Source organism: Dysidea avara, chromosome 9, assembly GCF_963678975.1.
Source record: "Dysidea avara chromosome 9, odDysAvar1.4, whole genome shotgun sequence".
NCBI lineage: Eukaryota > Metazoa > Porifera > Demospongiae > Dictyoceratida > Dysideidae > Dysidea > Dysidea avara.
The window spans coordinates 11,840,576-11,863,006 of record NC_089280.1 but is presented as its reverse complement, the minus strand read 5'-3'; the positions used below and the strand labels follow the sequence as shown (position 1 = coordinate 11,863,006).

Below are 22,431 nucleotides of genomic sequence, written 5' to 3'. Positions count from 1 at the left end.
GCAAAAATTCAACACAACATTTATTGGTAATTAAACTTGTGGTGTTAGTCACACAGGTAGTAAGCCGATCACAAAGAACTCGTCAGGTGCCATGGTGATGAACAAATGAATGGTGCTTGCTTTGTAGAACTTTAATTTATAAACTATGTGCAAGAGTTCGTAATGTTTTTAACTCCTCCCCCAGTATGCTACGCAAATCACACATACAGTAGCATACACCCATATAACACATCTCAAAGGTAGAGTGAACACAATATAAAGTAGTAAAAATATGTACAAAGGTCTACATGCATAGAAGTGTTTATACAATACACGTCACTAGTCCTTATAGAGGATGCTCTGATTGCACCGACCCACTCAGGGTAAAGAGTCCAGGGTTCTTTTGGGAGGGAGACCTTTTGGTATTTCCTTCTCCTTGTTCTTCTCTTCAAACATCAAAATGCTGTAGAGAAAAAACAACAGTCAATTACAGTATAACCTCGTCAGTAGGGCTGCCTTGAGACCAAAATACGGCCTTAATAATGAGGTCTTGAAGTACAGCTTAGAGACCTGACCTAATAAAGATGACCACTGATATAAGGTGGTATTATGGATCTAACCCAGAGAGGGTTTCCAAGAGCAAGAAAACAAAATTCTGTACCATAGGACAGGAAATTTAGACAGAAAAAATTGACAAATTCACACTTCATTAGTTTTGACAATTACATGTTGACACAATAATTACATGAGTACTCGATGACATTTGACAAATTAACAATTGACCAATTTATCTGATTTGCCCAATTTTTCTTCTGTCAAAATTTTCTGTCATACAGTATATGTATTGCCAGCTAGGACCCCAAGAAAATTTTAGGAAAGTAGCCACCATTACTCTTACACACAATACCAAGACTTTCCCACAATATGGTAAGATCAGTGCACCATTTGCCTTTCTGAAAAATGCCCTGCTTTAATCAACTTACAGTTTCAAGATACTTGACTTCTTTCCTAACATCATAGTAAGAAATTCATCATAGTTGATAGTTCCTGTAACAAGATCATCAGTAAACACAGTTATACGTACTATCCAACTACACACCACACGAACAAGATTAATTTAAACTGTAAAGTGTACGTATTTACTCACCAATGACTACTAATGCTTGTACTTGCGCATATTCACAATTGTGAACAGAAGTTTGAAATAGCGGTACTACTCTAGTAGAACATACATGTAGAAATTTTGGACATTTTGAAGTGCAGCACTCAGGAAACCAGAGTACAGCTGTACACAGAAAATTTATTTACCAACTTTGAACATAGAATGTGTGCTTAACTCTTAAACCTGCACGTGCCGATATATCGGTGTTTTTTTATAAAGCTCAAAATATGCACAATTATTATTACTAATGGATGAATCTGTGATGGCTGGTTTCCCATAGATTGGCTGGTTTCCCATAGATTGGCTGGTTTACTGAAGATAAACATCTGGTTTCCCCTACCTCGTGAACGCATGGTCTGGAAGCCATTTTTATGAATGTCTGACTTACGTGACCTTTATATGCCTTGATTCTCCAATGCGTGGTGAATCTACTAGCATTTATTTCAGCTTGATACAGTGAACTGGGACAGAGTTATGACCCATTTTCTGGAGGTATGGATTGGCATGCGTGTTTTAATTGCGTACATGTTGTTTCTTGGCAAGTTTTGGCCCCATACATTTGTTGAAGGGTAAATCTCTTGGTATCATATTATTCTTTATTACATCACAAATATAGCAGCACAAATTGCATAGCCGTAGAGTTATTAGTTCAACAGCTACAGCGTTTTCTTTGAGGAGATGCGTAAAAGCCAATTTATCGTCGTATGCGTTTTCAGTGCATTGTTACTAAAAATTACATGCGGGTTTAAGGGTTAAGGTGAATACAAGATCATTAACCAAACATGTTATCTTATTTTGATGTAGAGACTAGCAAACTTTTGATAAGAACAGCTAGCTGAATGTGACATACCATCAAGAGCTCATAAGTGTCCCACTTCAAAGTATACTAAGCAATTATAACTATTATTGTGTCTATATATAGCTACACTGTATGCAGCCACATTCAGGAATAATTGCTTAATACGGGAGCCAGATGTTTGTGGGCAGCTGTTGTCAAGTCAGCATAGGTTTAATACACAACGAAGATGAGATGTTTCTGCACAAGTACACAGAAAAATTTGGAATTTTCTACTAGAGTAGGGACCATAACACATCGATAAAAGTACTGAAACAAGCTGGTTTAGTCCATGATATTAAATCACAGTAAAACAATAAGAAGTGTTATATCCCTACTGTGCTCAAGATACCATAATGGAAATGCACTGTAGGGATATAACACTTCCTATTGTTTTACTGTGATTTAATATCATGCACTAAACCAGCTTGTTTCAGTACTTTTTATCGATGTGTTATGGTCCCTACTCTAGTTGAAAATTCCAAATTTTTCTGTGTACTTGTTAGTTAACTTTTTTTTGTAAATAATTATTATGACTGGTGAACCTATGCATACCGCATCTGAAATGGTGCCATGCACCCCAATTACCATCTAAAAAGTGAAGTATCTATTATGCTTCGTTGTCAGCTATGTTCAACCCGTTACACAGCATTTCAAATCAAGAACTGTTCGAAAAGCACCTCTGCAATCCACACACACTGAAATACGTAAATGGTGCCGTGCACCCCGGTTATATCAATTATTGTCTGAAAAGTGAAGTATCCATTACGTTTCGTTGTTGGCTATGTTCAACCTGTTACACAGCAATACGAATCAAGAACTGTTTGAAAAGCACCTCTGCTATCAAAATAGTCACTATGAAAAATACAGACGATTTCGGTTACGAAGGGAAGCCATCACGTGCTATTGCCAAATCAACACTTTTCGCTGTCAGCAAAGATGAATGGCACACAAAGGAGGACACTGGTAAGTCCATGAAGAATGCATTGTACATACTGCGGTATGCCAAAAGGCACCTGTCGGGCCGAAGCAACGTCGAACAGTGCAAAAATCAAGCCCGTAGCCTTTGCTGTTTCGAGTTACGCTTGTCTGAAGGCATCAGTCAGTTACTTACTTACTCAGTCAGTAGAAAATTACGTTAAATAAATTATTTTTAAAATCCGTAGCAACTTGTTGAAAGCGTTTCGGGTCGATCTGAAAGCTTGTTTGGGCTAAGTTTTACCTAACCAATACTACCTCATTGTCGTCAAGGGAAATTGAGGCTGTTTTTTTTGGGTGATAATATTTCGTGGGCCATGCCTACTCCTTTGTGGTCCCTACTATACAGTTACTATCGTACTGTATGATTATTAGATTTGGTTGAGAATAATAATACAAGCAACGCCCATACAAGTAATGCCACAACAAATACTAGTTAAACTGGTTTAAAGTGCTTTCTGGTCGTCTTTGTTAATCAGAGCATTCATTCGAACCACGTTGGTTTTCAACCATCAGACAATCGGTAAGTGTCTTATTTTGGCCACGATACAAACAGATAGCATTATTTTGGCTACTTTTAGCAATTTAAAATGATACGCACATGATAAACAGTACTGTCTTTTCTGTATACGTACACAATGCTCTCCTTTCAGTGCTGTATATGAAAATAATAGCACTAATATTTATTCATTTTGATCTCCGTCCACGCAAGTGCTTTAACTAGTAATAGCACATGGAATTAGAGGAAAAGTAATGGATCTGACATTACTACAGTGTGTATAAATATCAGAGGAACAATGTGGTAAGTGTTTGCATACACTCTGTAATAGATTGCACTACAAATAGAGTAAATAATTAGTGCATGTGAGTATGTAGGGTATTGACACCTCCATCTGAAAGCTATCTGAGTTGTGTGCTACCATGCTTTATAAACCCTAACCAGGAGATATTTCAGGCAAAACTGTGCATAATTTTATTAAATTATGTAGGTCCGGGTCATAAATTCTAGACCCAGCTGACAATTAAACAAAGGCTACTGTTTAACACCTCATGTTTCTACTTATCACCTACACACACCACTTAGTTACTATGGCAACCACTACATTACTAAGTGACCTACACAACAACTTAGCAGGAAGTCAATTAGCACACTACTTGTTAATAGGGAAATGCTGACTGTGCAGTTCAGACAAATTGTCATAAAAATGAATTATACATAATTCCAAGGTCTTATACCACACCACTTATGTACATTATGTCATAATTAATTACCTGATCCATTTGTGTCCACCTCGGCAATCATTTTCTTCAATTCTAAATGAGTTTTAGCCTGACCGAGCTTCTCCATCATTCTTTTCAGTTCCATCATGTCTGAAACAAGCATGATAGTCAATCAATATTTACCAAACAATTCTCACAAAATCAGGACCACATTACTGTAGCTTGATACAGTTTACTGCTGCTGGCTGTATCAACATGTGTTAAATATAGAACTAGAATGAGTGGATAGCTGGCAAACAAATTTCATGACTCTGGGAATACTAAATCCTTAGTATGTCCTTGAATTATATTTGTGAACAGCCTCTCCGGCCCTTAAATGCTTCCACTTGAAATGGCTGAAGTCAGATTATAAACTGTCGAATACAGAAAAAGATTTACTGGACCTCAACTCAGAAAATTTTGTCTCTGGCTATACGGCATAGACCACAACCTTCTATATAGGACTGCAAAATTTTTGTTGTTGCAATGCCTACCAGTCCAGTACCAGAAGTAGTACTATATCTAGTTATAGCTTCATCCCTGAACGTATGTAGCATAAAAATAGTCATCTATTACTAATTACAAGAACATTTGCAGGTTTTCTAAGGTAAATATATGTATTTTTGTGAATGATTGATTGTACAAAATTTGAGGGGTACAAACCAATAGCCTATGGACCACCACTAACTAGCAACAGTTCACAAGTGACATTCATAACACAACGTCAATCACAAAATTTCACCCGTAGGTAGCTGATAACTTCATGATATGGCTGCCTTGTTTACTGGCTACATTTCCTTGTCTCATATACTGCATGAATAGAAATTTCACTAGTATTGTGTAGGATGTTTTACGTGTCAACATGTGGTTCATGCAGCTTTCAATAAACGATGCAATAGGTAAATAGCTGATTATATATAAAATTTTGTGGCTGTCATGACATATCCACAAAAATTGATCCCACTTCTTGATCAATAACCCTTCCTCATAAAATCCTATTAGAACACACATTAATGTGTGATGTGATCTGGTAAACCACATGATGGACTTTCTTCAAGTATTTGAAACCGATTTGATCCCAGCATGCAAGATTCCTCTATGGTGTTCGTTTCCTCCGATCCATCATGAGACCATGTGAGACCATGTGTTGCTCAAGTGATTAGTTCATTGCCCGCCCTCATGATTTTCTACTGACCACAAATTTAATGTGGTCACCACAAATTTAATGGATCCACAAATTTCTACTGACCATGAAAATTTTCACCCATGAAACTTAATACATTTGCAAATTTGTATTTTCATAGACCACGAAAATTTTACCCACAAAATTTAATACACTTATGGTAGTGTAAATTGTGATTGAGAATTACACAACAATAAAGCCACTTTAGTTTAGTAAGTATATGTGCACACTCTTGTGTTAGTTTAATAACAGACATCTTTTGTTGTATTCATAGTAAGAATACCACATACATGCATACGTAGACCAGCTCTATGATGTACAAAGATATATTTGCAAGAAATACAATGCAGCTGATGGGTATAGCGAATATACGGATCACAGATTTTTTGTGCTCTAGGTAGAAAGACAACCACTGTACGTAATTAATCAGCATGACAAATTTCCCAGCTACTTTAAAATAGGGTGATGGTATTACATCCAGGTTCAAATCCTAGTCAGTAGTCACCAGTGGTACTCTATATAGCAAGGGTGTTAGACTCACCGATATCTCCAGAATTGTTCTCATCAAATTCCATAAACTGACCTGCACATAACCAGACTATAACACAACCAGCTATACAGTGGATATTTCACTCACGTTGGTACTTAGCCAGTTTCTCATCCAACTCCTCTACATCATCATACTTGCCACTTGTCCTGAATTGCTATAGTGATGAGAACATGTGTGATGTAAGTACAGAAAGGAAACATGATAAGGTGAAACAGCAAACAGAACACAACATGAGACTCTAAGCAAAGAACATACATTTTCACACAGTAGGTTGTACATACTGTTGGAAAGAACATGAGTACAACACAGTGTTGTTCATAAGTATATAAGGCACCACATGTGTATATATATAGGGCTAGTCATGATAACTGAAAGCTTTCTCCACACGGTATACGTGCAAACAACATACACTCCTGTACACGTACTCAGCATCATGGCTGCATGTATGTTTAAGAAACATTATGCATGTACCTGATTTACTTAGCACAGTGGTTGTTATTATGATAACACACACAGAAGCTGTTTTACTGCTGAGTGATAAGTGCACCCCTGTACACTCTAGCCCCAGGTAATGGCCATTTATAGAAAGTGTAAACAAGCCATCATTGTTTACCATGATGTACAGGTGATTCATAACAACAATCCAAGAAGCATAAACAACTACTAAAGAGGATACGTACGTACACAGACTTGAAAGGATGCTAAAGAGTTTCTATATGGAACTTTATAACCTTCAATTTCATGCTACTATTGTTGACACCAAATATACACGTTCAAAAGAACAATTAAATTGCTGTTGTTGTTGTTTTTATATAAAGAAGCTATGTGACAAAAATAAATTACGACAGAAAAAATACAACGCAACTATGTACCTCATTGATTTCTTCCAGTGATTTAAACTGAGAATCTTTCAACTCTCCATAAGCCTTTCCACCTAATAGGAAGGTATATACAGGTCATATGACATTTCTACATTAACAAAGTTCACCCATATAAGTACATGCTGTCCAAAGGGAAGGATGAATGGATATGAGCTAATTATATTGGAACAACAAATGGAATACTTACAGCAACAATGATACCTAAACACTCAATGACTGATAATACTACACCCAAAATGTATATAGACTAAGACACACTGTCATACAAGTGTTGAATATAAGGAAACAGTGTGAAGCATAACGTATTTCACTCCAATATAAATTAATTGTATGTATTACACCCGCTATTGTCTTGTATAAAGCTGTACAGTGGTTCCTATTGTATGGGGTACATTTAGTGTTTCCTCTGTAAATTATTATAAAACAAAGCCAATACTGTGCCTTCTAAAAAAAACTTTTGCAGGTCTTAATTTAATGTGGGAGTTACAACGTTAAGTCTGACCCATACATACAGTATGTACAAATTTTTGGCATACTACCAACTTTAAAATCAAATGTTAAGCAACAGTAATGGATTGCCCACAATACTGACATAACACAGCTACTATTACAGGTGTCAAATCACACAGAGGGATACTCCTACATCACTCGAAGATGTGTTTGTGAAACACCAAACAAAACTTGTATTTTTATGGCAGCACAAACATTAAAACTCGACACAACATAACCCAACACTGATATATATTGTTACTATATATCAAGTGACGAAACCAACACGTGTCTGTATTGTTCAATAAAATTCAATGGGTGCACACTAACACATACAATTTAAAAGCTTACCCTGGTAATTCATCTTCGAGCTCTTTACAGCTTGGTCGAGATCAAACACTTTGTGCCAACGCAGCAAGTGTGAACAGCGGGTAAATCGTTAGCACAAATTGATTTGTGGCGAACTTGTGGAGTCTCCTGAGAGTAAAAAAAAAAGATTCCTTCGGGTTATTAAAAAACAGTTGCGGATTTTCGGAGTTATTACAGATGGTAGGAACACGGCGCTCCCATGTGCCGCCACAGACCTAATCCCTTCGAGTCATTGTTTATAACGAAGACGACTTTCAGCTCAAGTTGAGTTTGGAGAAGACAACGTTTTGGGGTATTTCGCCGGTGTACGGAGAACAATAGCGTGACCCTTTTTAATACAACATGGCCCAACCGCAACCTGCTATGGGAGGTAAGTTAAAAACGAGGTTAAAAATTAAACCTGAAGTGCTTCTGTATTGTACACCACTTGTACCTAATCTGACATATCATAGTTATTGTATTCATAACTGTAAAGTATAAAAAGGGTAAATTTTAATATTGTATTCCGGTACTCGTATCACCTTAATCAAAGAGGCCTCGCCTATCTTCTAATATAAGACCTGTACATTGTGTTTCAAGCTTGCAGGCACTTGATAAATCTTTTACTTATTTAGTAAATGTTTTGTTATGGGGTAATGTATGAAATTTAACCTGTAGTGTATTGTTTCACTCTCTCATGGCTTGTACATTTTAAGTTGCTGCCAACCACTAAGGTAAACTTGTGATATTTTAAATCTTGCCTTATTACTGGGTAGGGATTCTTGTAGTATGGCATAGAGTTAGTGTTGATTACATTACTAATGGTTAGGACTACATGCTTTGTTGTGAGTCTTCTTAAGGAAACAAATTGTCAGAACAAAGTAATGTTTTTATTGGATGAATGGTTGTTGTGTGTGGTGTGTATATGTGACTTGTTATGTGTGTGCGTGTGTGTGTGTGTGTAGTACTAGTGTAGTGTGTTGAAGAGCATGCGTATATGTTTGGTACATGCGTCACATAGTAAAATACCAAACATCAGGGTAGTTTTACCAATGTGACTATCTCAGTGTAGAAATGTTTGGCATGTTGTCCCTCTTAGGCTTTATTTGTTTACTGTACTTTAGTTATGCTCTGACTGGTTTGTGGGGTGACTTACAATGTGGTGTGTGTCCCCAGAGTTGTTATGTTGCTATTGTGAATGTTTTTGTTTGTGTATCTTGTACATTTTAAATGTTTCATAAAGTAATCAACTGGTTGCTATCTCATGCTTACATCATCGCTGTTTCATGGAAATATACCCTGCCAGGAATCATGGCTATTAGGCAAATGTTATTTGTGAGTAGTTACTTTATCACTGAGTATTTGAATAACATATCTTTTGTTGTTATGTGAGATTGTAAAGTGTATTTTATAATCTTGCACGCATTTGCAAACGATACTGGTCACAAGCTTACAATTATTGTTTTATTGTCAAGTTGCATGAAGTTGTGCCGGACATGTTAGTATGGGAACAAACTAGGTTTCTGTAATTTAGTGACCTAAACATAATGTGAACTAGGCTATCCACAAAGGAATTATACAGGATGCTATAAGTAACTGAACAAACTATAGTCAAAGCATACAGAGCATTGAACTTTACCCCATTCCTTTCTTGGCATATAGAAATTTTGCTAGCGTGGTAAGGCTATTTTGTGCTTCACTTTTCTCATTCAACAATAAAACTAATCGCTATATACTGACCAATTGATCCAGTAGAGTTGATGTCAATGGTCATAACTTTTGAAGAGAGAATGACCACTACATCCGTACCTGCTAGCTACCATGAAACTTACATTTCATTTATTTACCATAATGATTTTTCTTTGTTTACCATAACTGGGTATACAAATATGTTATATTTACAATTTGTTGATAATTTCCTGATTTACAGTATATGTAGTGTCTTGCACTTATCACATGACTTGGTCACCCTCATCTTGTTTGCATTTATGCTTGGTACACAATAACTCCTTGTTAACTGTAAGTATAACAATTAAAGTGGCTTGCTGTTTTTTTATAAAACACGTTGGACAATATTCGCATACAAAGTTTAAGGCGGTATCAGACAAATAAACCTTTTTTTCTCAACCTACATATAGCTGGTACGCATTCTGCGAATTCAGCAATATTACATAGACCGATATACTAATCTCTATTACTGTAGAAAGAATTTTTAATTTGGTTTAGAGATCAGAGAAAAGGTAATGAAACAAGGGAATAGCTAAAAAGTAGTGAAACAAGGAGGTTCCCAAACCTGCAGATATACTAGTGGACATTAAATCCCCAAACTTCAGTCTATTGCCATGACTGGATTAAACGTCCACTAGTGTTCTGCAAATATAGGCAACCTCCTTGCTTGCCACTTTGTAGCTGTTCCCTTGTTTCATTACTTATTTTGTCTTTGATCCCTAATTTGAAATTCCTAATTTTTCCTTCTACTTGTTTGTTTGCTTTTTAACATAATTAAATGTGACTACTGAACTAATGCATACCGCATCAAAAGAAAGAATAGCACCAAGAATGCCATAAATGTAATTTTGTGTCAGAACACGTACCCCAACTATCAATTACGTGACAGAAGGGAGGTGGCCATTATGCTTTCAGCTATGCCCCACACATTGTACAGCATTACAAATGAAGAATAGTACAAAAGCATTTCTGTAATCAATCCAGTTTCCATGGAAAATACGGGCAATAAGCCGACATAGCTACAGGAAAGCCACATCGCATTATCGTGAATCGACACCTTGCAAAAAGAAAAGGAGAGCAAAGGCAAGACCATGATGTGTGCATTGTACGTATTGCTGTTGGTGAAAAGGCACATCTCAGGATGAAGCAATGTTGAGCAGTGAAGAAATCAAGCCCGTAGCCTTATCCATTGTTGAGTTATGCTTGCATGGCTAGAGGCATCGTTAGTCAGTCAGTCAGTCAGCATAAAATTCTGTGAAATAGAAAATTTTAAAAAATGCTTAGAAACGTTTTGGAAGGGTTTGGGATTGGTCTGAAGACATTTTTGAGCTTGAATGCTACCAAGCTGTTATGGAGCGATAGTGAGGCTGGTTTTAGGGTGGTGTCTTTGGCTGGAAAAGCCCAGTTCTTCATGATCCCCAATATACAGTACTTCCCTGCCTCTTGTTAGTATAGTTTGTCGGCTATAGGTGATATGTCCATGTGTATGTGTGTTTTGTTTCATTTCGAAGAATGGTACATGTGTACATTCACTACAAAAGCGTTGTGTGGAACATATACTATAGTTTTGTGAAATCGTTCTTATTAATTATTTGTACGTATGAAACCATGCACAACAAAACTTCTAAGAGTTAAACTGTAGCGTATAAAAATAATTGTGCATTTGCCATTCCTTTTGCTTTTGAATGCATAAAATTAAGGTGACGGTTACCTGGAAGTCGTGGTTTTGAAGCCATTGCAAACGAAGCCATACGTCCTGCCACAAAAATTCATTTATTGCGTCATGTGATTAGTGTTTACGTAATAATTAAAATGGTAGCTGCGTGTACTAAGGCCCATTGCCTTGTAACAAGAAGAAATTTGTTACTATTGTGCGAGTATTATTAAAGAAGGCAAACACTAAAGTAAGTAGAGTAGTTTAGAAGCTTTGTTCACGGGGATTCGGCCGGTGGTTCGCGCGAAACTTCGGCGGCATACGTCATTTGTGGTTTTGTATGGTATGCTAAAGTGTTAGTGCAACTTTCTGCGTCAGTTTTTTCTTGTACACTAGTGAGGGAGACCTCTGTATTAGGGTAAAATAAGCGATTAGTTATTGTAGCAGTGCCGCATGTCGAGAAAAAAAGATTTTTGTACTGCCTGTCGATGTTACAGCAGGTTTTAGGTCCCTTCGCGGTGGCCAAAAGCGTTTCAAAATCCCATGGCTGTGTTTCAGCCTGGCATAGGCTGAAGTTGTGTTGATTGCGCCCTGCTTATGCTGCTAAAGAATAGATTACACGTTTTACTTCGCCATAATGTGCAACAAGCTTTGCGTAAACTGACGCCGAAAATATTTTTGCTTGCTCTTACAATCGGCTCTATAGCGTTATAGTTCAGCATCTAATGGCCGTACAAATCATCATGTAGGTAGAGGAAGAGCTGGTCTACGATGTAACGGTGTTTGCTTTCGCGTAGCTCTACAAATGTGTTCACAACTGAATTTTAAAAATATCCTTCAAACCGGAAATTGTGAGGTAACCGCCACCTTAAGTGACTCTATGGCTTTAGCATATAATCTGTGATTAATGTGCTTCATATGGAATCGTGATACCTTTAAGAATCCATTTTAGATGCGTACACTGTGTAGCGTAAAAAAATTGACATAATGTTGGCATGTTAATTGTCAACATATTCCTCATGAAATTGATGTATTTGCAAGTCACATGTTCGTCAACATGTGATAGTAAGGGAAACATGTGATCTGAAATGTTCCTGTCAATTTTTCACTTCACAGTAGTTGTCTTCATGAACAGTTGTTGAAATATTAGAATCCACATGTGTATTAATATCCATCCATATAATATTATGTATTATATAGTTATACAACGGCCACAAGTGCTCTGCCTGATATAAACGCACGAGCCTGAGGGCCATCAGGCCCGAAGGCAAGTGCGTTTATACAGGCAGAGCACGAGTGCACGTTGTATAACTGTTATGTACCACTCACCTAATAGGTGGGGAGAATCTCACAAGACAGCTGTAACACTTATAAAGGCCAGGTTTCTAACATTGATTGTGGGTAACCAAGCCAGACGTTGCAATGACGTTCTCCTGCAGTACTGCAGCCACCTGAGATATTGAAAGCTAGTACGCTATGGGTTATATCACTAACCTGCATTCGCTGTTCGACTCTCATCATGTAGTGCTCAGCATGCCAGCATGACATATAGACTAAGCACCAGACTAATCGCCATAATGATTCTCTCTAGTGAAAAAAAGCAGCTAAATAGACGGTTTAAGTAAACAAAACCTAATTACTAAATGATACTAGTCTAATTCTTATTATTCACACTGGCTAAACTCGAATCTGGTGGCATGACAAAACTAGTTACCACAATCAAACGTAAAGGTTAGTATTATTTAGAATATATTTGTTTTATTGAGTCATTGTCGAGGTGGGCTACAGTTTAATCTGGGCTAAGATGGCACCAGACTAGTAAGGTGTATAAGTATGTTTATATATATGTAGACTAGAGTTGTGGCCACCCGCGTTGGCCTTTTCAATCGCCATTGGCTGCTTGTAAACATTCATACGTATTGGTGACGTTATGGCCCACAATCGACCTTTACATGTCAGGCTATAAAAGAATTCGAGTGATCTGTGAAGTGTCTTTCCACCTATTAGGTGAGGTGTCGTAGTGGTCTTCGCCACCGGCACTTGTGCTATGCTGCACAAAATCGCAGCCAATGCAATATCTGCATATTGCACTGCGGTCGGTGCATTATAACTTATAATGCACTCGTTGTGGTCTACAAAACCGCAACTAGTGCGTTATAAGTTATATGGCACTCGCTGCGGTCTGCAGCAGTGCAATATACAAATTATGGCACTGGTGGTGCCTTTGAACTGCCCACGCAGAGTGGTACATATTTCAAAGGAGATTAGAATTCTGGCTCTGGTCTTTATACTGGCTGTTGCATATTACCTTCACAATCATTGTAACTATTTATATGCATTGAATTGTGAGTATTTATTTTGGGGATGGTAGGATTTTATTTTTACAGATGAAGATCTCTTCAGATTACAAAGCATTTGAACATAATTCTGACTTTTTACTCCCCTATTAAAGTATCCCCACAAAATGTCTGCATCGGTTTGTATATGTGTGTCCATATATGTATATGATTGTAGCACTAGCACTTGTGTGTGTTTTTTATCAATTTATATATACTTGTTTCTCTAGGGCAGTCTGTGACGCTTCCTGTTAACAACAGAGTAACGTAAGTTTAACTATTTATAAAAGTTATGTGTATATGTACCGTATATGACCGTATTAAAGCCGGGCTCAAATACACGCAGGGGCTCAAATATACGCCGGGTACAGCTAGGGGACTGTCATAATAAACGCCGGGGCTCATTTAAACGCCGGGGTGTTAATGATATGCACTGAAAGGGGTTCTAAACTCGTGTCAGCTGCTAACTATACAGTGATGTCTCGTCACCAGTCTTATGATGTCTTGTCTTGTTCGACTATGCCTTCTTTTCTGGTGATGGCCATAGCGTATTTATCATGGTCATTGTCATCTTTCCGCCCGACTTCCAATGTTTCACCCAGCAGAGGAGTCCAAATGGATTTATGTACGTGATGGGCTATGGATTTCGTATTTCGTAGGTACTTTTACTGGTACCTGTCATTCTCAACGAGTGGCTAGTAAGAAATAAACGCCCGGGTCCAAATTAACGCCAGTCTCGTTTAAACGCCGCCAGTCTCGTTTAAACGCCGGGTCAAAAATGATTTATAGGAAATAAACGCCTGGGCTTCTATACGGTCATATACGGTATGTGACATGGTGACCTAGCGTGTACATTGACACTTTAATTGTGTGCAGTGTGATTCAACAGGTTTATCATTAATACTCCTTGATATTTCAAACAGTAGTGTACATGCAATGTGTTTGGTGTTGTTTTCTCATCTAGTGTGTTAATTATAGTGTTTGCATTTTATTGTTTGATTTTGTACAGCACAAAGAAATCAAAGAAGGAAAAGCCTGGAAAAAATAAGGCTTTGATAGACCATTCACCCACGACAAGGAGCCATACCATTAGCAAACCAACATCAGCTGAAGTGAGTATCCCAGTCAATGTAACTCCTTTACTAGAAATATTATGGTGTGCTCTGGTGTTGCACTAGCAGAGGAATATTGTGTGCAGTAACAATTATTTTAGAAGGTAGTAAAGTAAAAGTGGCAGAGGATTTTGGAACAGTGAAGTCGAATATACATCCTTATTTATGTTTCTGATGAACAGTGTGGTTTATGAACTCACCTGTTTATGTCCACACATGATCAATTTTTCTGCATCAGTATAATAATCTAATCTCAATTTTTATAGAAATCTGACTCAAAAGCCATTCAACTATGAATGATTATTGGTTCAATTCAGTTATATTTTGTTTGTTACAGGGAGTGAGTACTGGTACTTCATATCAACTCCAGCTAGTGTTTCAGAAACAAGCAAAGATCAATAAATTGATTGAATCCATTGGAGGTACTGACAGTCTTGTATTTATGATCCAATAGATATGTGCATTATACATACATGTTGTATTGGTAGTGTCTTTTGGACATTCTAAGAGAGAGAACCTTACGATGATTGTGACTGAAGTCTTGAAGGAGTTAGACTTTGTAATGAACATCATTCAACGAGCAAAAACCTTGGAGCCACTAAGGAGTGATATAGGGTATGGAAATTGTATGGTGTGCATTATTTGGAATCAAGTGAATAATCTGTAGCTGTCCAGTGTTACTGCATTATGTAACCAGTGTAGTTGGCAGTTCTTGATCCTGTAGTCCTGCAATTTATATTCCCCACTAATAACACAGTGGCTTGTGTGTATTAATTGTGTAGTGTTTACTCCTATTCAGTGTGGGTATATAAATCATAACTGGGTATTTTTGTGGGCTACCAGTGGCTTCCTCATTCAAATGTATATTAAATCTGTCTATGCAATATACATTTATTTTGGTCCTCTGGTCAGAAATAGCAAGTGTACTGGCAATACATGTTGAAAGGACCTGAGTTGTACGAAAGTATGGCAATCCAGTGTGTAGGTGAAATATTGCTGGATATTGTCAGATCCAAAACATTGCCCTTGAAAAAAATTATTTGCATGTTTATGGTATATATTATGTTGCAGTTTAGCTGTGCAAGGCCACACATATAACCATTATTAGACGTACTTCTGCTAACCACTTTTAAGTGAAAATGTGTATCAAAACTAAAGTTTCCCTGAACCTTAAAGTGTTTTTACTTTTGGGTTTTTGTAAATTTTGAAAGCTTCTTTAATGTGCTCCTAAGGTTGACAGCAAACACTTGTGAAAGTTTAAATTTGCTGAGTGCTTCAATTAAGTACGAAAGTTTACACATCTTTCTAGATTCACAGTAATTAAATTGTTTGATCAACTGGCCAGTTGATGTACTGGTTAGTCATGCATGAAATGAACCATGTAAGACTGGTACACTTGCTTGCTTGAGGAGTGATAAGTGCCATGACTAAATACAATATGTGCACGGATGGTTTCTTGGAATCTTTAGTTTTATAACTGCATTCCAAAATTGTGCTTGTTTCTCTGAAGTGTCTGCTACATACATGATACTATTGTATAAGTGGAGTACAGTTTAACTATATGCAGTAATTGTGCATTGTTTCATCGATAATTTATTCACCATAATTATATATGTTATCAGCTCTACATGTAGTACTGGTTTGAACAGTGAACAGACCTATATACAGGGAGTCCATCTGTTCAGTGGTTTGCTGCACCCATCCTTTAGCTTAAGTGACCAGTGATGCAGAGACATTTAGTGTAGTTTACAAGTGGCTTCCACTTTTACTATACAACCCCTCTATTCACTTGGGTGTGGACAGGTCATTCAAGCATATGTATATGTGCTCCTAAACTGCTTCAAAGAAACCCAATATGTGATGTGTTTGTGTGTACATGTGTGTTTGTGTGTGTGCGTCCGTGCGTGCGTGTGTACATGCTTTGCCATGCATATCACAATATTTGTCAACTGACCATTTCGTGTGTGTGTGTGTGCGTGCGTGCGTGCGTGCGTGCGTGGGTGTGTGTGTGTGTGTTGATGAGAGCTGTTAACTGCCCCGCATAACAATATTATCAGATTGAGAAAATAACTAACTGTATAAAACTGTCAAGGTATTGTCTAAAGAGCAATGAAGCGATGCAGCACAAGGAATGTATGTAATTAACAAAACAACTTTAATGTTGGTAGCAAATTAGCAGTTTACCGCTCTACTATATTTTGCTGATTATAGCTGTGTGTGTGACAACTGGTACATTAAGTGTACACTGCTATAGCAATTGTACGAATTGTTACGCACGCAAGTACAAAATATGTTGTGTGGTACTTAAATTAAAGCAAAAGGGCTACAGAACTCTCAACTAATCTCCCTGTAATTTGCTTTGCAGCTCTTTTTAAGCTAAGAGGGAACTAAGCAGTAGGTGTTGTTGTTGACTTGTTAACTTGTATTGAAAGTGTGCAAGCTTGTGTAAATGACAACTACGTACACATTTTTTACAGTATCAAAAATACTTTTACAAGCTTGGAACAAAGTTTGTTCGCCAATTTAGCAGAGTTGGTACGGTGGGTAGACACTCCTCCAAAATTTCAAACCACTGCTAGTGATGTCAGGTTCCATGTGAGCGGGTTTGAACAAGCTCTTGAGGTTAGTGAACTTTTTTTTTGTATAGTGTGTACATGCATACGTGTGTGTTTGCATCATGTGTTTGTCTGCTCAGTCAAGTGGCTAGAGCACTGGCCTTACAAGGTTCAAGTTCCCTGCTCGGTGATGCTCAGTTGCTACTGTTGCTTCCTTTAACAAGAAACTTTACTTACATTGTTAGAAGCAAATGCCCAAGCATCATTATCTCACTTAGTAGTGTGGGTTACTAGTCTTCAGTGTTGGGCAAGTTACTTTGTAAAAGTAACTAGTTACATATTACATATTACTTGCAACCGAACTATTTAGGTACAGTTACATATTACCCAAAAAAATAAGTAACTATAGTAATATTACATATTATATTACTTTGTGTCCACAGCTTTAAGCTGTCACGTGTGAAACTACCACCTTATCACGTGCCATGATGGCATTGTTGGGGGAATGTGCAAATCTTGGTTATAAGTAAGAAGCTGGTGAATAAGCTTCATTCGGTAGGCTTCATTACTTCGTTGTGGCTAGGTGTTACTCAGTGGATAACTAACGAGATTAGTAACTTCGTTACTTGTAGTAATAATATTACATAATATTAGAGTAACTATATTACTTAGGTAACGCGTTACATTTGCTAGTAAAGTAACTTGAGTTATATTACCTGTTTTTATAGCGTATTTCGTTATATTACTTAGTTACCACAAAAGTAATAATATTATGTAACACGTTACATAAGTAGCGCGTTACTCCTAACACTGCTAGTCTTGTCTAGGGAATGCAGCAACTGTAGTGCACAGATACCCCATTGACGTGTAAATTATCTTTCTGGTCTTACATACCAACATACACAGTCACGTTTTATAAACAACGGTGCAAGGCGTATATGAATTGTGATCCCACACTGTATGTATATGAGGTGCTCTTCAATTAGAACTGGTTGTAATAACCATGTACTGACTAATAAATTTGTCTCATTGCATAAAGTAAAGACTGCACAAAGATTATGGACACTTTTGTTCTCACAAACAAAGCAAAGCCTCTGGTAGCTGTGCCACACATTTCTATTGTCCAATGAACCTGTACTAGTGATATGAAGTGATTTACAGGCAAGAATCACTGCACTGATTGTTGTAAAGCATTTTTAAACAATCCAATAGTCACGTGGTGATTAACATCTTAAGTTAGTAATCAGCTGACACCTATTTTGATAACGTGTGTAGAAGTGGGAACTGTTGCGAGTGATATGAGGTACCTGCCCACAGTTTGTTGTTGAAGGTTGTATTAGTGATTGTTCAACAATGATTGTTGTATTAGAGTAGTGGTAACTGTTATATTAGAGTAGTCCTTTTGCCAATCATTGCTACTTTAAATTGTCTTGTTCTGTTCTAGGACCTAGTCCACATAATGGGTGATGCTCAGAATCAGGCTGACCAAATGACTAGAGATACATCTCCGATCAGTATCAGTACCCTTCCAGCTGGGTGAGTATCGTACCATTTACATGGTAGGCATGGTTTCCACTGATTTACGTATCATTCTCCCCATAGAATGATGATGTCTTCATCGGTACCAACTGATTCAGTATTCCTTACAGGACGTACATCGGCTAGTTTCAGTGATGTCAACATAACTCTTCCTCAAGGCAGAAAGAAGAGTGTTCCCAATGCTAGGTTTTCAGAAGGACCATTGTCACCACCAATACGTTCACCACCTTCCATGTTCAACGACCAATCACACAATGTGGTTTTGTGTAGACCACATCAACATGGAGTTGAAACTGAGATGGCTAACTCATTTAACAATGTAGCTCTTAGTAATTCACACAACCACACATCAACACATAACAATGAACCTGTTCCACCACCCAAGCCTCCCAGGAGAAGTAGCAGGACTGGGGAATTTAGTTTTGATGTTGTTAATGGAAGTAGAAGTAATACAACATCACCTGAGTTGGCTAGTGTAGAAGAACCTCCACCAATCCCAATGAAAAAGCGGAACAAAAAACCTTTGAGGTATGTGTTGTGTGTGTGTGTACATACAGATGTCACTTTTATTTCACACAGTGAATTTAGAATGTCATCTCTGAATGAGATAGCAGAAACTGTAAGTATGCAAACTGTTTGATTATGGTCAATGTACTGTAATCATGTATTACACTACAGCCCATTGAAGAACCCCCTCCAGTACCAGTTAAACAGAGACGTTCTATGTCAATTGCAACAGCCTCATTAGATCGAAACATGAGACCACCAACCTGGGAACTTTCCCCTGAGCCACCAAGTCCACTTCCAGAGAATGTATGTGTATGTATTGTAGTATGAGTGATTGTAGTTAGCTTTGAACCTTGTGGTACACATCTTTGTTGTTTCTGTGTACATCCGTCAGTTGTAATGTACTCCATCATATTGTAGGTTCCAGTGCCACCTGACAGGGTTACCTCTGATCCCAATTATCGAAACATGGTGGAATTTAATGTGAAGGGTCCACTACCTCTACCGAAAGAGTTGATAGAGAAGGGTGGAGAAGATGTTAAGGCAATTCAAAATTACAATAGACAATACATGGAAAATTTAGAGGAAGGATTACCAGTTATTCCTCTTAAGAAAAAACACAGTAAGTTGCTGTAAGTATGTGTTATGCCTAAAGCTGTCTAATCTATGTATGAGTCAGTCTGTTACCTGAATGCTAGATCACCACAACAACTGTTCAATTAGAGTATTTTGTCTACTTGCGTATGCTCTACTAGAGTAATCGAACAAAGCCAGTTATTTATATATTGAACCACAATAGCGGGTTCATAATAGGTATCGTCCATGTTGTTTGCAAAAATCCTAATAGAAAAAACTATTGCCTTGAAACATCCTTCAACTAAGCAACCCTGTAGAGTTTTTTTGCAAGGAGTATAGGTCCACTAGTAAGTTTCAAGTGAAAAGGAAATTTGGGTGTTTCTGACTAAACTGTGAAATTTACAATTTTGGTTATATTATTCAAGGAGATTTCTAGAATGGTGAATGAATCACTGTTTTCATTCTTGAAGGAAAGCTACTTTTAAATTAAATCTTTTTTTTTCTTTCTAAAATGCTGTTATGCTGTAAAGGTTTGAGGGTGTATGTGTCTTGTTAATAAAATCTGTTATATTAAACTCAAAATAGGGATTTGTGGCTTACATTAATAACCCAGCGATTCATGGCTATTTTCAGTGATCCGTATCCCCCTTTTAAATTACAGTTTTTCATATAATTATTTGATTTAATACTAGTTCTACGTGTGCATGCATGGTACATACACAAGTATTTTACACGCAGAGTGTGACCTCATCGTGTGTATGTGCCCTTGTGCGTGCTGTGTGTGTGTGTGTGTGTGTGTGTGTGTGTGTGTGTGTGTGTGTGTGTGTGTGTGTGTGTACACAGGAGAGGTATGTGTGCACACAGGAGAGGTATGTGTGCATACGCATGTGCAAAGTTTCTGTAACTGCTCATGTTTTTTGTTCCTCCAGTCAATGCCTATCAAGGTCTGTTCAAAGTCGACTACAACTTTCCTGATGAGCTGTACTCCCACAAGTTGATCTTGTCAGAATGTCCTCCACCCATCCCAGCAAAGAAGAAGAGAAGAAACACCATTCCTAAAGTGAGTAATAGCAAAAGTTGTTACAACGAAACACTTAATAGAGCATAATGATTCTTTATACGTTTGCTAGTATTAGTGATGAAATTTTGAGATCTGTTTTAGTATACATGAATGTGGTTTTTAGCCACTTGTACGATACTATAGTACTGTACTAGTATTTAAAAATTGTTAATTTAATGAAGTAGGGATCTATGCAATTAAAAGTAGTGAAACAAGAGATGAATGACGGTATACAGCATAGATTGATGGGAAAGTCCGTGCTTTGGCACATTAGCTTTAATTTTGCTCAATGCCAAAATAGGGACTTTCCCACCGAGCTATGCTGTAATACTATCATTCGTCTCTTGTTTCACTATTTTGCATAGATCTCTACTTCATTTTTAAATTAACATTTTTTTAAATACTAGTTTGTTTAGTTTTTTGTTGTAGTACAGCTAGTTACAGTGTAACTTGTGTGCTAGATATTAAGTTCCTGAACAGCTTATTAAAGTACATACTGTGCCAGAGTTGGAAGCACATAGGCCCGTAGTAGTGTGCATAGCTTACCTTTGATCGTAGTAGCAGTGGCGCTCAGATCTATGATTTGTCTCAGTACGATGATCCGCATTCTATTCACCTGGACCGGAAGTTGTTCGAATGTACAGGCCCTTTCAGTTGTCTGGAGCTTAGTCTCGACTAACAGGATGAAGTAATACAAATTCCACTCGAGTACTATCCAATCACTCGCTGATCTCGCCGTCCGGCTGAGTCAGTGTGTTCAGAGGAACAAGCCATCGAGTATCAGTCCGTCAACAAATATCTTCGTCAATTGCAGTCCAGGCGATGGCAAAAGTCGAAGTGACAACTCTGCAGCCTTAATGTTTCACATGCAACACTTGAAATTATATGCACCTCGCTCTTTCAGCAGCATAAGCGCTTTTTGAAATAGTTTTGTGGTGTCTACAGAATAGTGTTGATACGGAAAATTAATGCCTCGGTATGGTTTCGATGCTTGAGGAAGAAGACAATCAACCTGATTGAAAGATGAAAGGAAAGACAAGGTGCGCAGGGCGTACACTCATCGAAACCCCAAAAAGCACATCCCACTGGTGAGTTTGTTGTTGTGGCATAAAATGGTGAGTGTGCGCTGCTTCATTTGGGCTCTAGGCTTGTGACTGGTCAGTGAGTGAGACAAAATTTCAAGTTTTGGAGGTTTTTAAAAAATTCTATATCCTGTCACCGGTAAGTGTTTTCTTGTTTTTAATGCTGTATTTCATGTTAGATCGACTAATATTATTCCGTAAAAGTAATTTTCGTGGCATAAGATGTCTCTAGGATGATTTTTAAGGTGGCATGCATCATTTTCAGGGGAATCCCTACTTGAACGTACTACCGTACTGTTTGATAGAAGGGATTGTGCTTTTCTGGCCAACAATGTCACCCTAAAACCAGCCCCGTTTTTCCTTCATGACAGTTTGACATTATTGGTTAGGTGTACTCAAAACCAACAATGCTTGCAGAGTAATCCCTAACCCCTCCAACAAGTTTCTGTGGAATTTTAAATGTTTTTTCATTTAACTGAATTTTCTGCTGTCTGCCTGACTGACTAACTGACTGATGCCTCCAGCAGATCATGACTTGACCTGGTACAGTTTTGATTCCTTTGCTGTTAGAGATTGCTCAGCCTGAGATGTGCCTTTTGCCAATCACAAGAGCTGCA

General features: G+C 37.7%; 2 protein-coding genes across 2 annotated transcripts in view; one reads left to right on the top strand and one right to left on the bottom strand.

The window, feature by feature from the left end:
• Positions 1–233: 233 nt before the first annotated feature.
• Positions 234–7,834, bottom strand: LOC136266349 (allograft inflammatory factor 1-like). Its single transcript, XM_066061371.1, has 7 exons — positions 7,669–7,834; positions 6,820–6,881; positions 6,035–6,101; positions 5,939–5,980; positions 4,227–4,325; positions 963–1,026; positions 234–442 (listed from the first exon to the last, which is right to left on the bottom strand). The coding sequence occupies exons 1-7, from the start codon at positions 7,679–7,681 to the stop codon at positions 358–360; spliced, it is 432 nt and encodes a 143-aa protein (XP_065917443.1). The 5' UTR covers positions 7,682–7,834; the 3' UTR covers positions 234–357.
• LOC136266342 (rap guanine nucleotide exchange factor 1-like) overlaps positions 7,809–22,431 on the top strand; it is a 30,611-nt gene continuing 15,988 nt past the window's right edge. The window contains exons 1-12 of the mRNA XM_066061360.1: positions 7,809–8,056; positions 13,614–13,650; positions 14,393–14,495; positions 14,833–14,917; positions 14,984–15,110; positions 16,973–17,117; positions 18,495–18,586; positions 18,653–19,117; positions 19,169–19,208; positions 19,268–19,402; positions 19,517–19,718; positions 20,602–20,732. Coding sequence (XP_065917432.1) covers positions 8,029–8,056; positions 13,614–13,650; positions 14,393–14,495; positions 14,833–14,917; positions 14,984–15,110; positions 16,973–17,117; positions 18,495–18,586; positions 18,653–19,117; positions 19,169–19,208; positions 19,268–19,402; positions 19,517–19,718; positions 20,602–20,732 — 1,590 coding nt within the window. The 5' untranslated portion in view covers positions 7,809–8,028. The remainder of the gene's footprint in view (positions 8,057–13,613; positions 13,651–14,392; positions 14,496–14,832; positions 14,918–14,983; positions 15,111–16,972; positions 17,118–18,494; positions 18,587–18,652; positions 19,118–19,168; positions 19,209–19,267; positions 19,403–19,516; positions 19,719–20,601; positions 20,733–22,431) is intronic.

Coding starts and splice junctions, on each gene's coding strand:
- LOC136266349 (XM_066061371.1), bottom strand. Junction 5,981..6,034: donor GAAACTGGCTAAGTACCAAC/GTGAGTGAAATA, acceptor GGTTATGTGCAG/GTCAGTTTATGGAATTTGAT. Junction 443..962: donor AAGTCAAGTATCTTGAAACT/GTAAGTTGATTA, acceptor TTTTCTCTACAG/CATTTTGATGTTTGAAGAGA.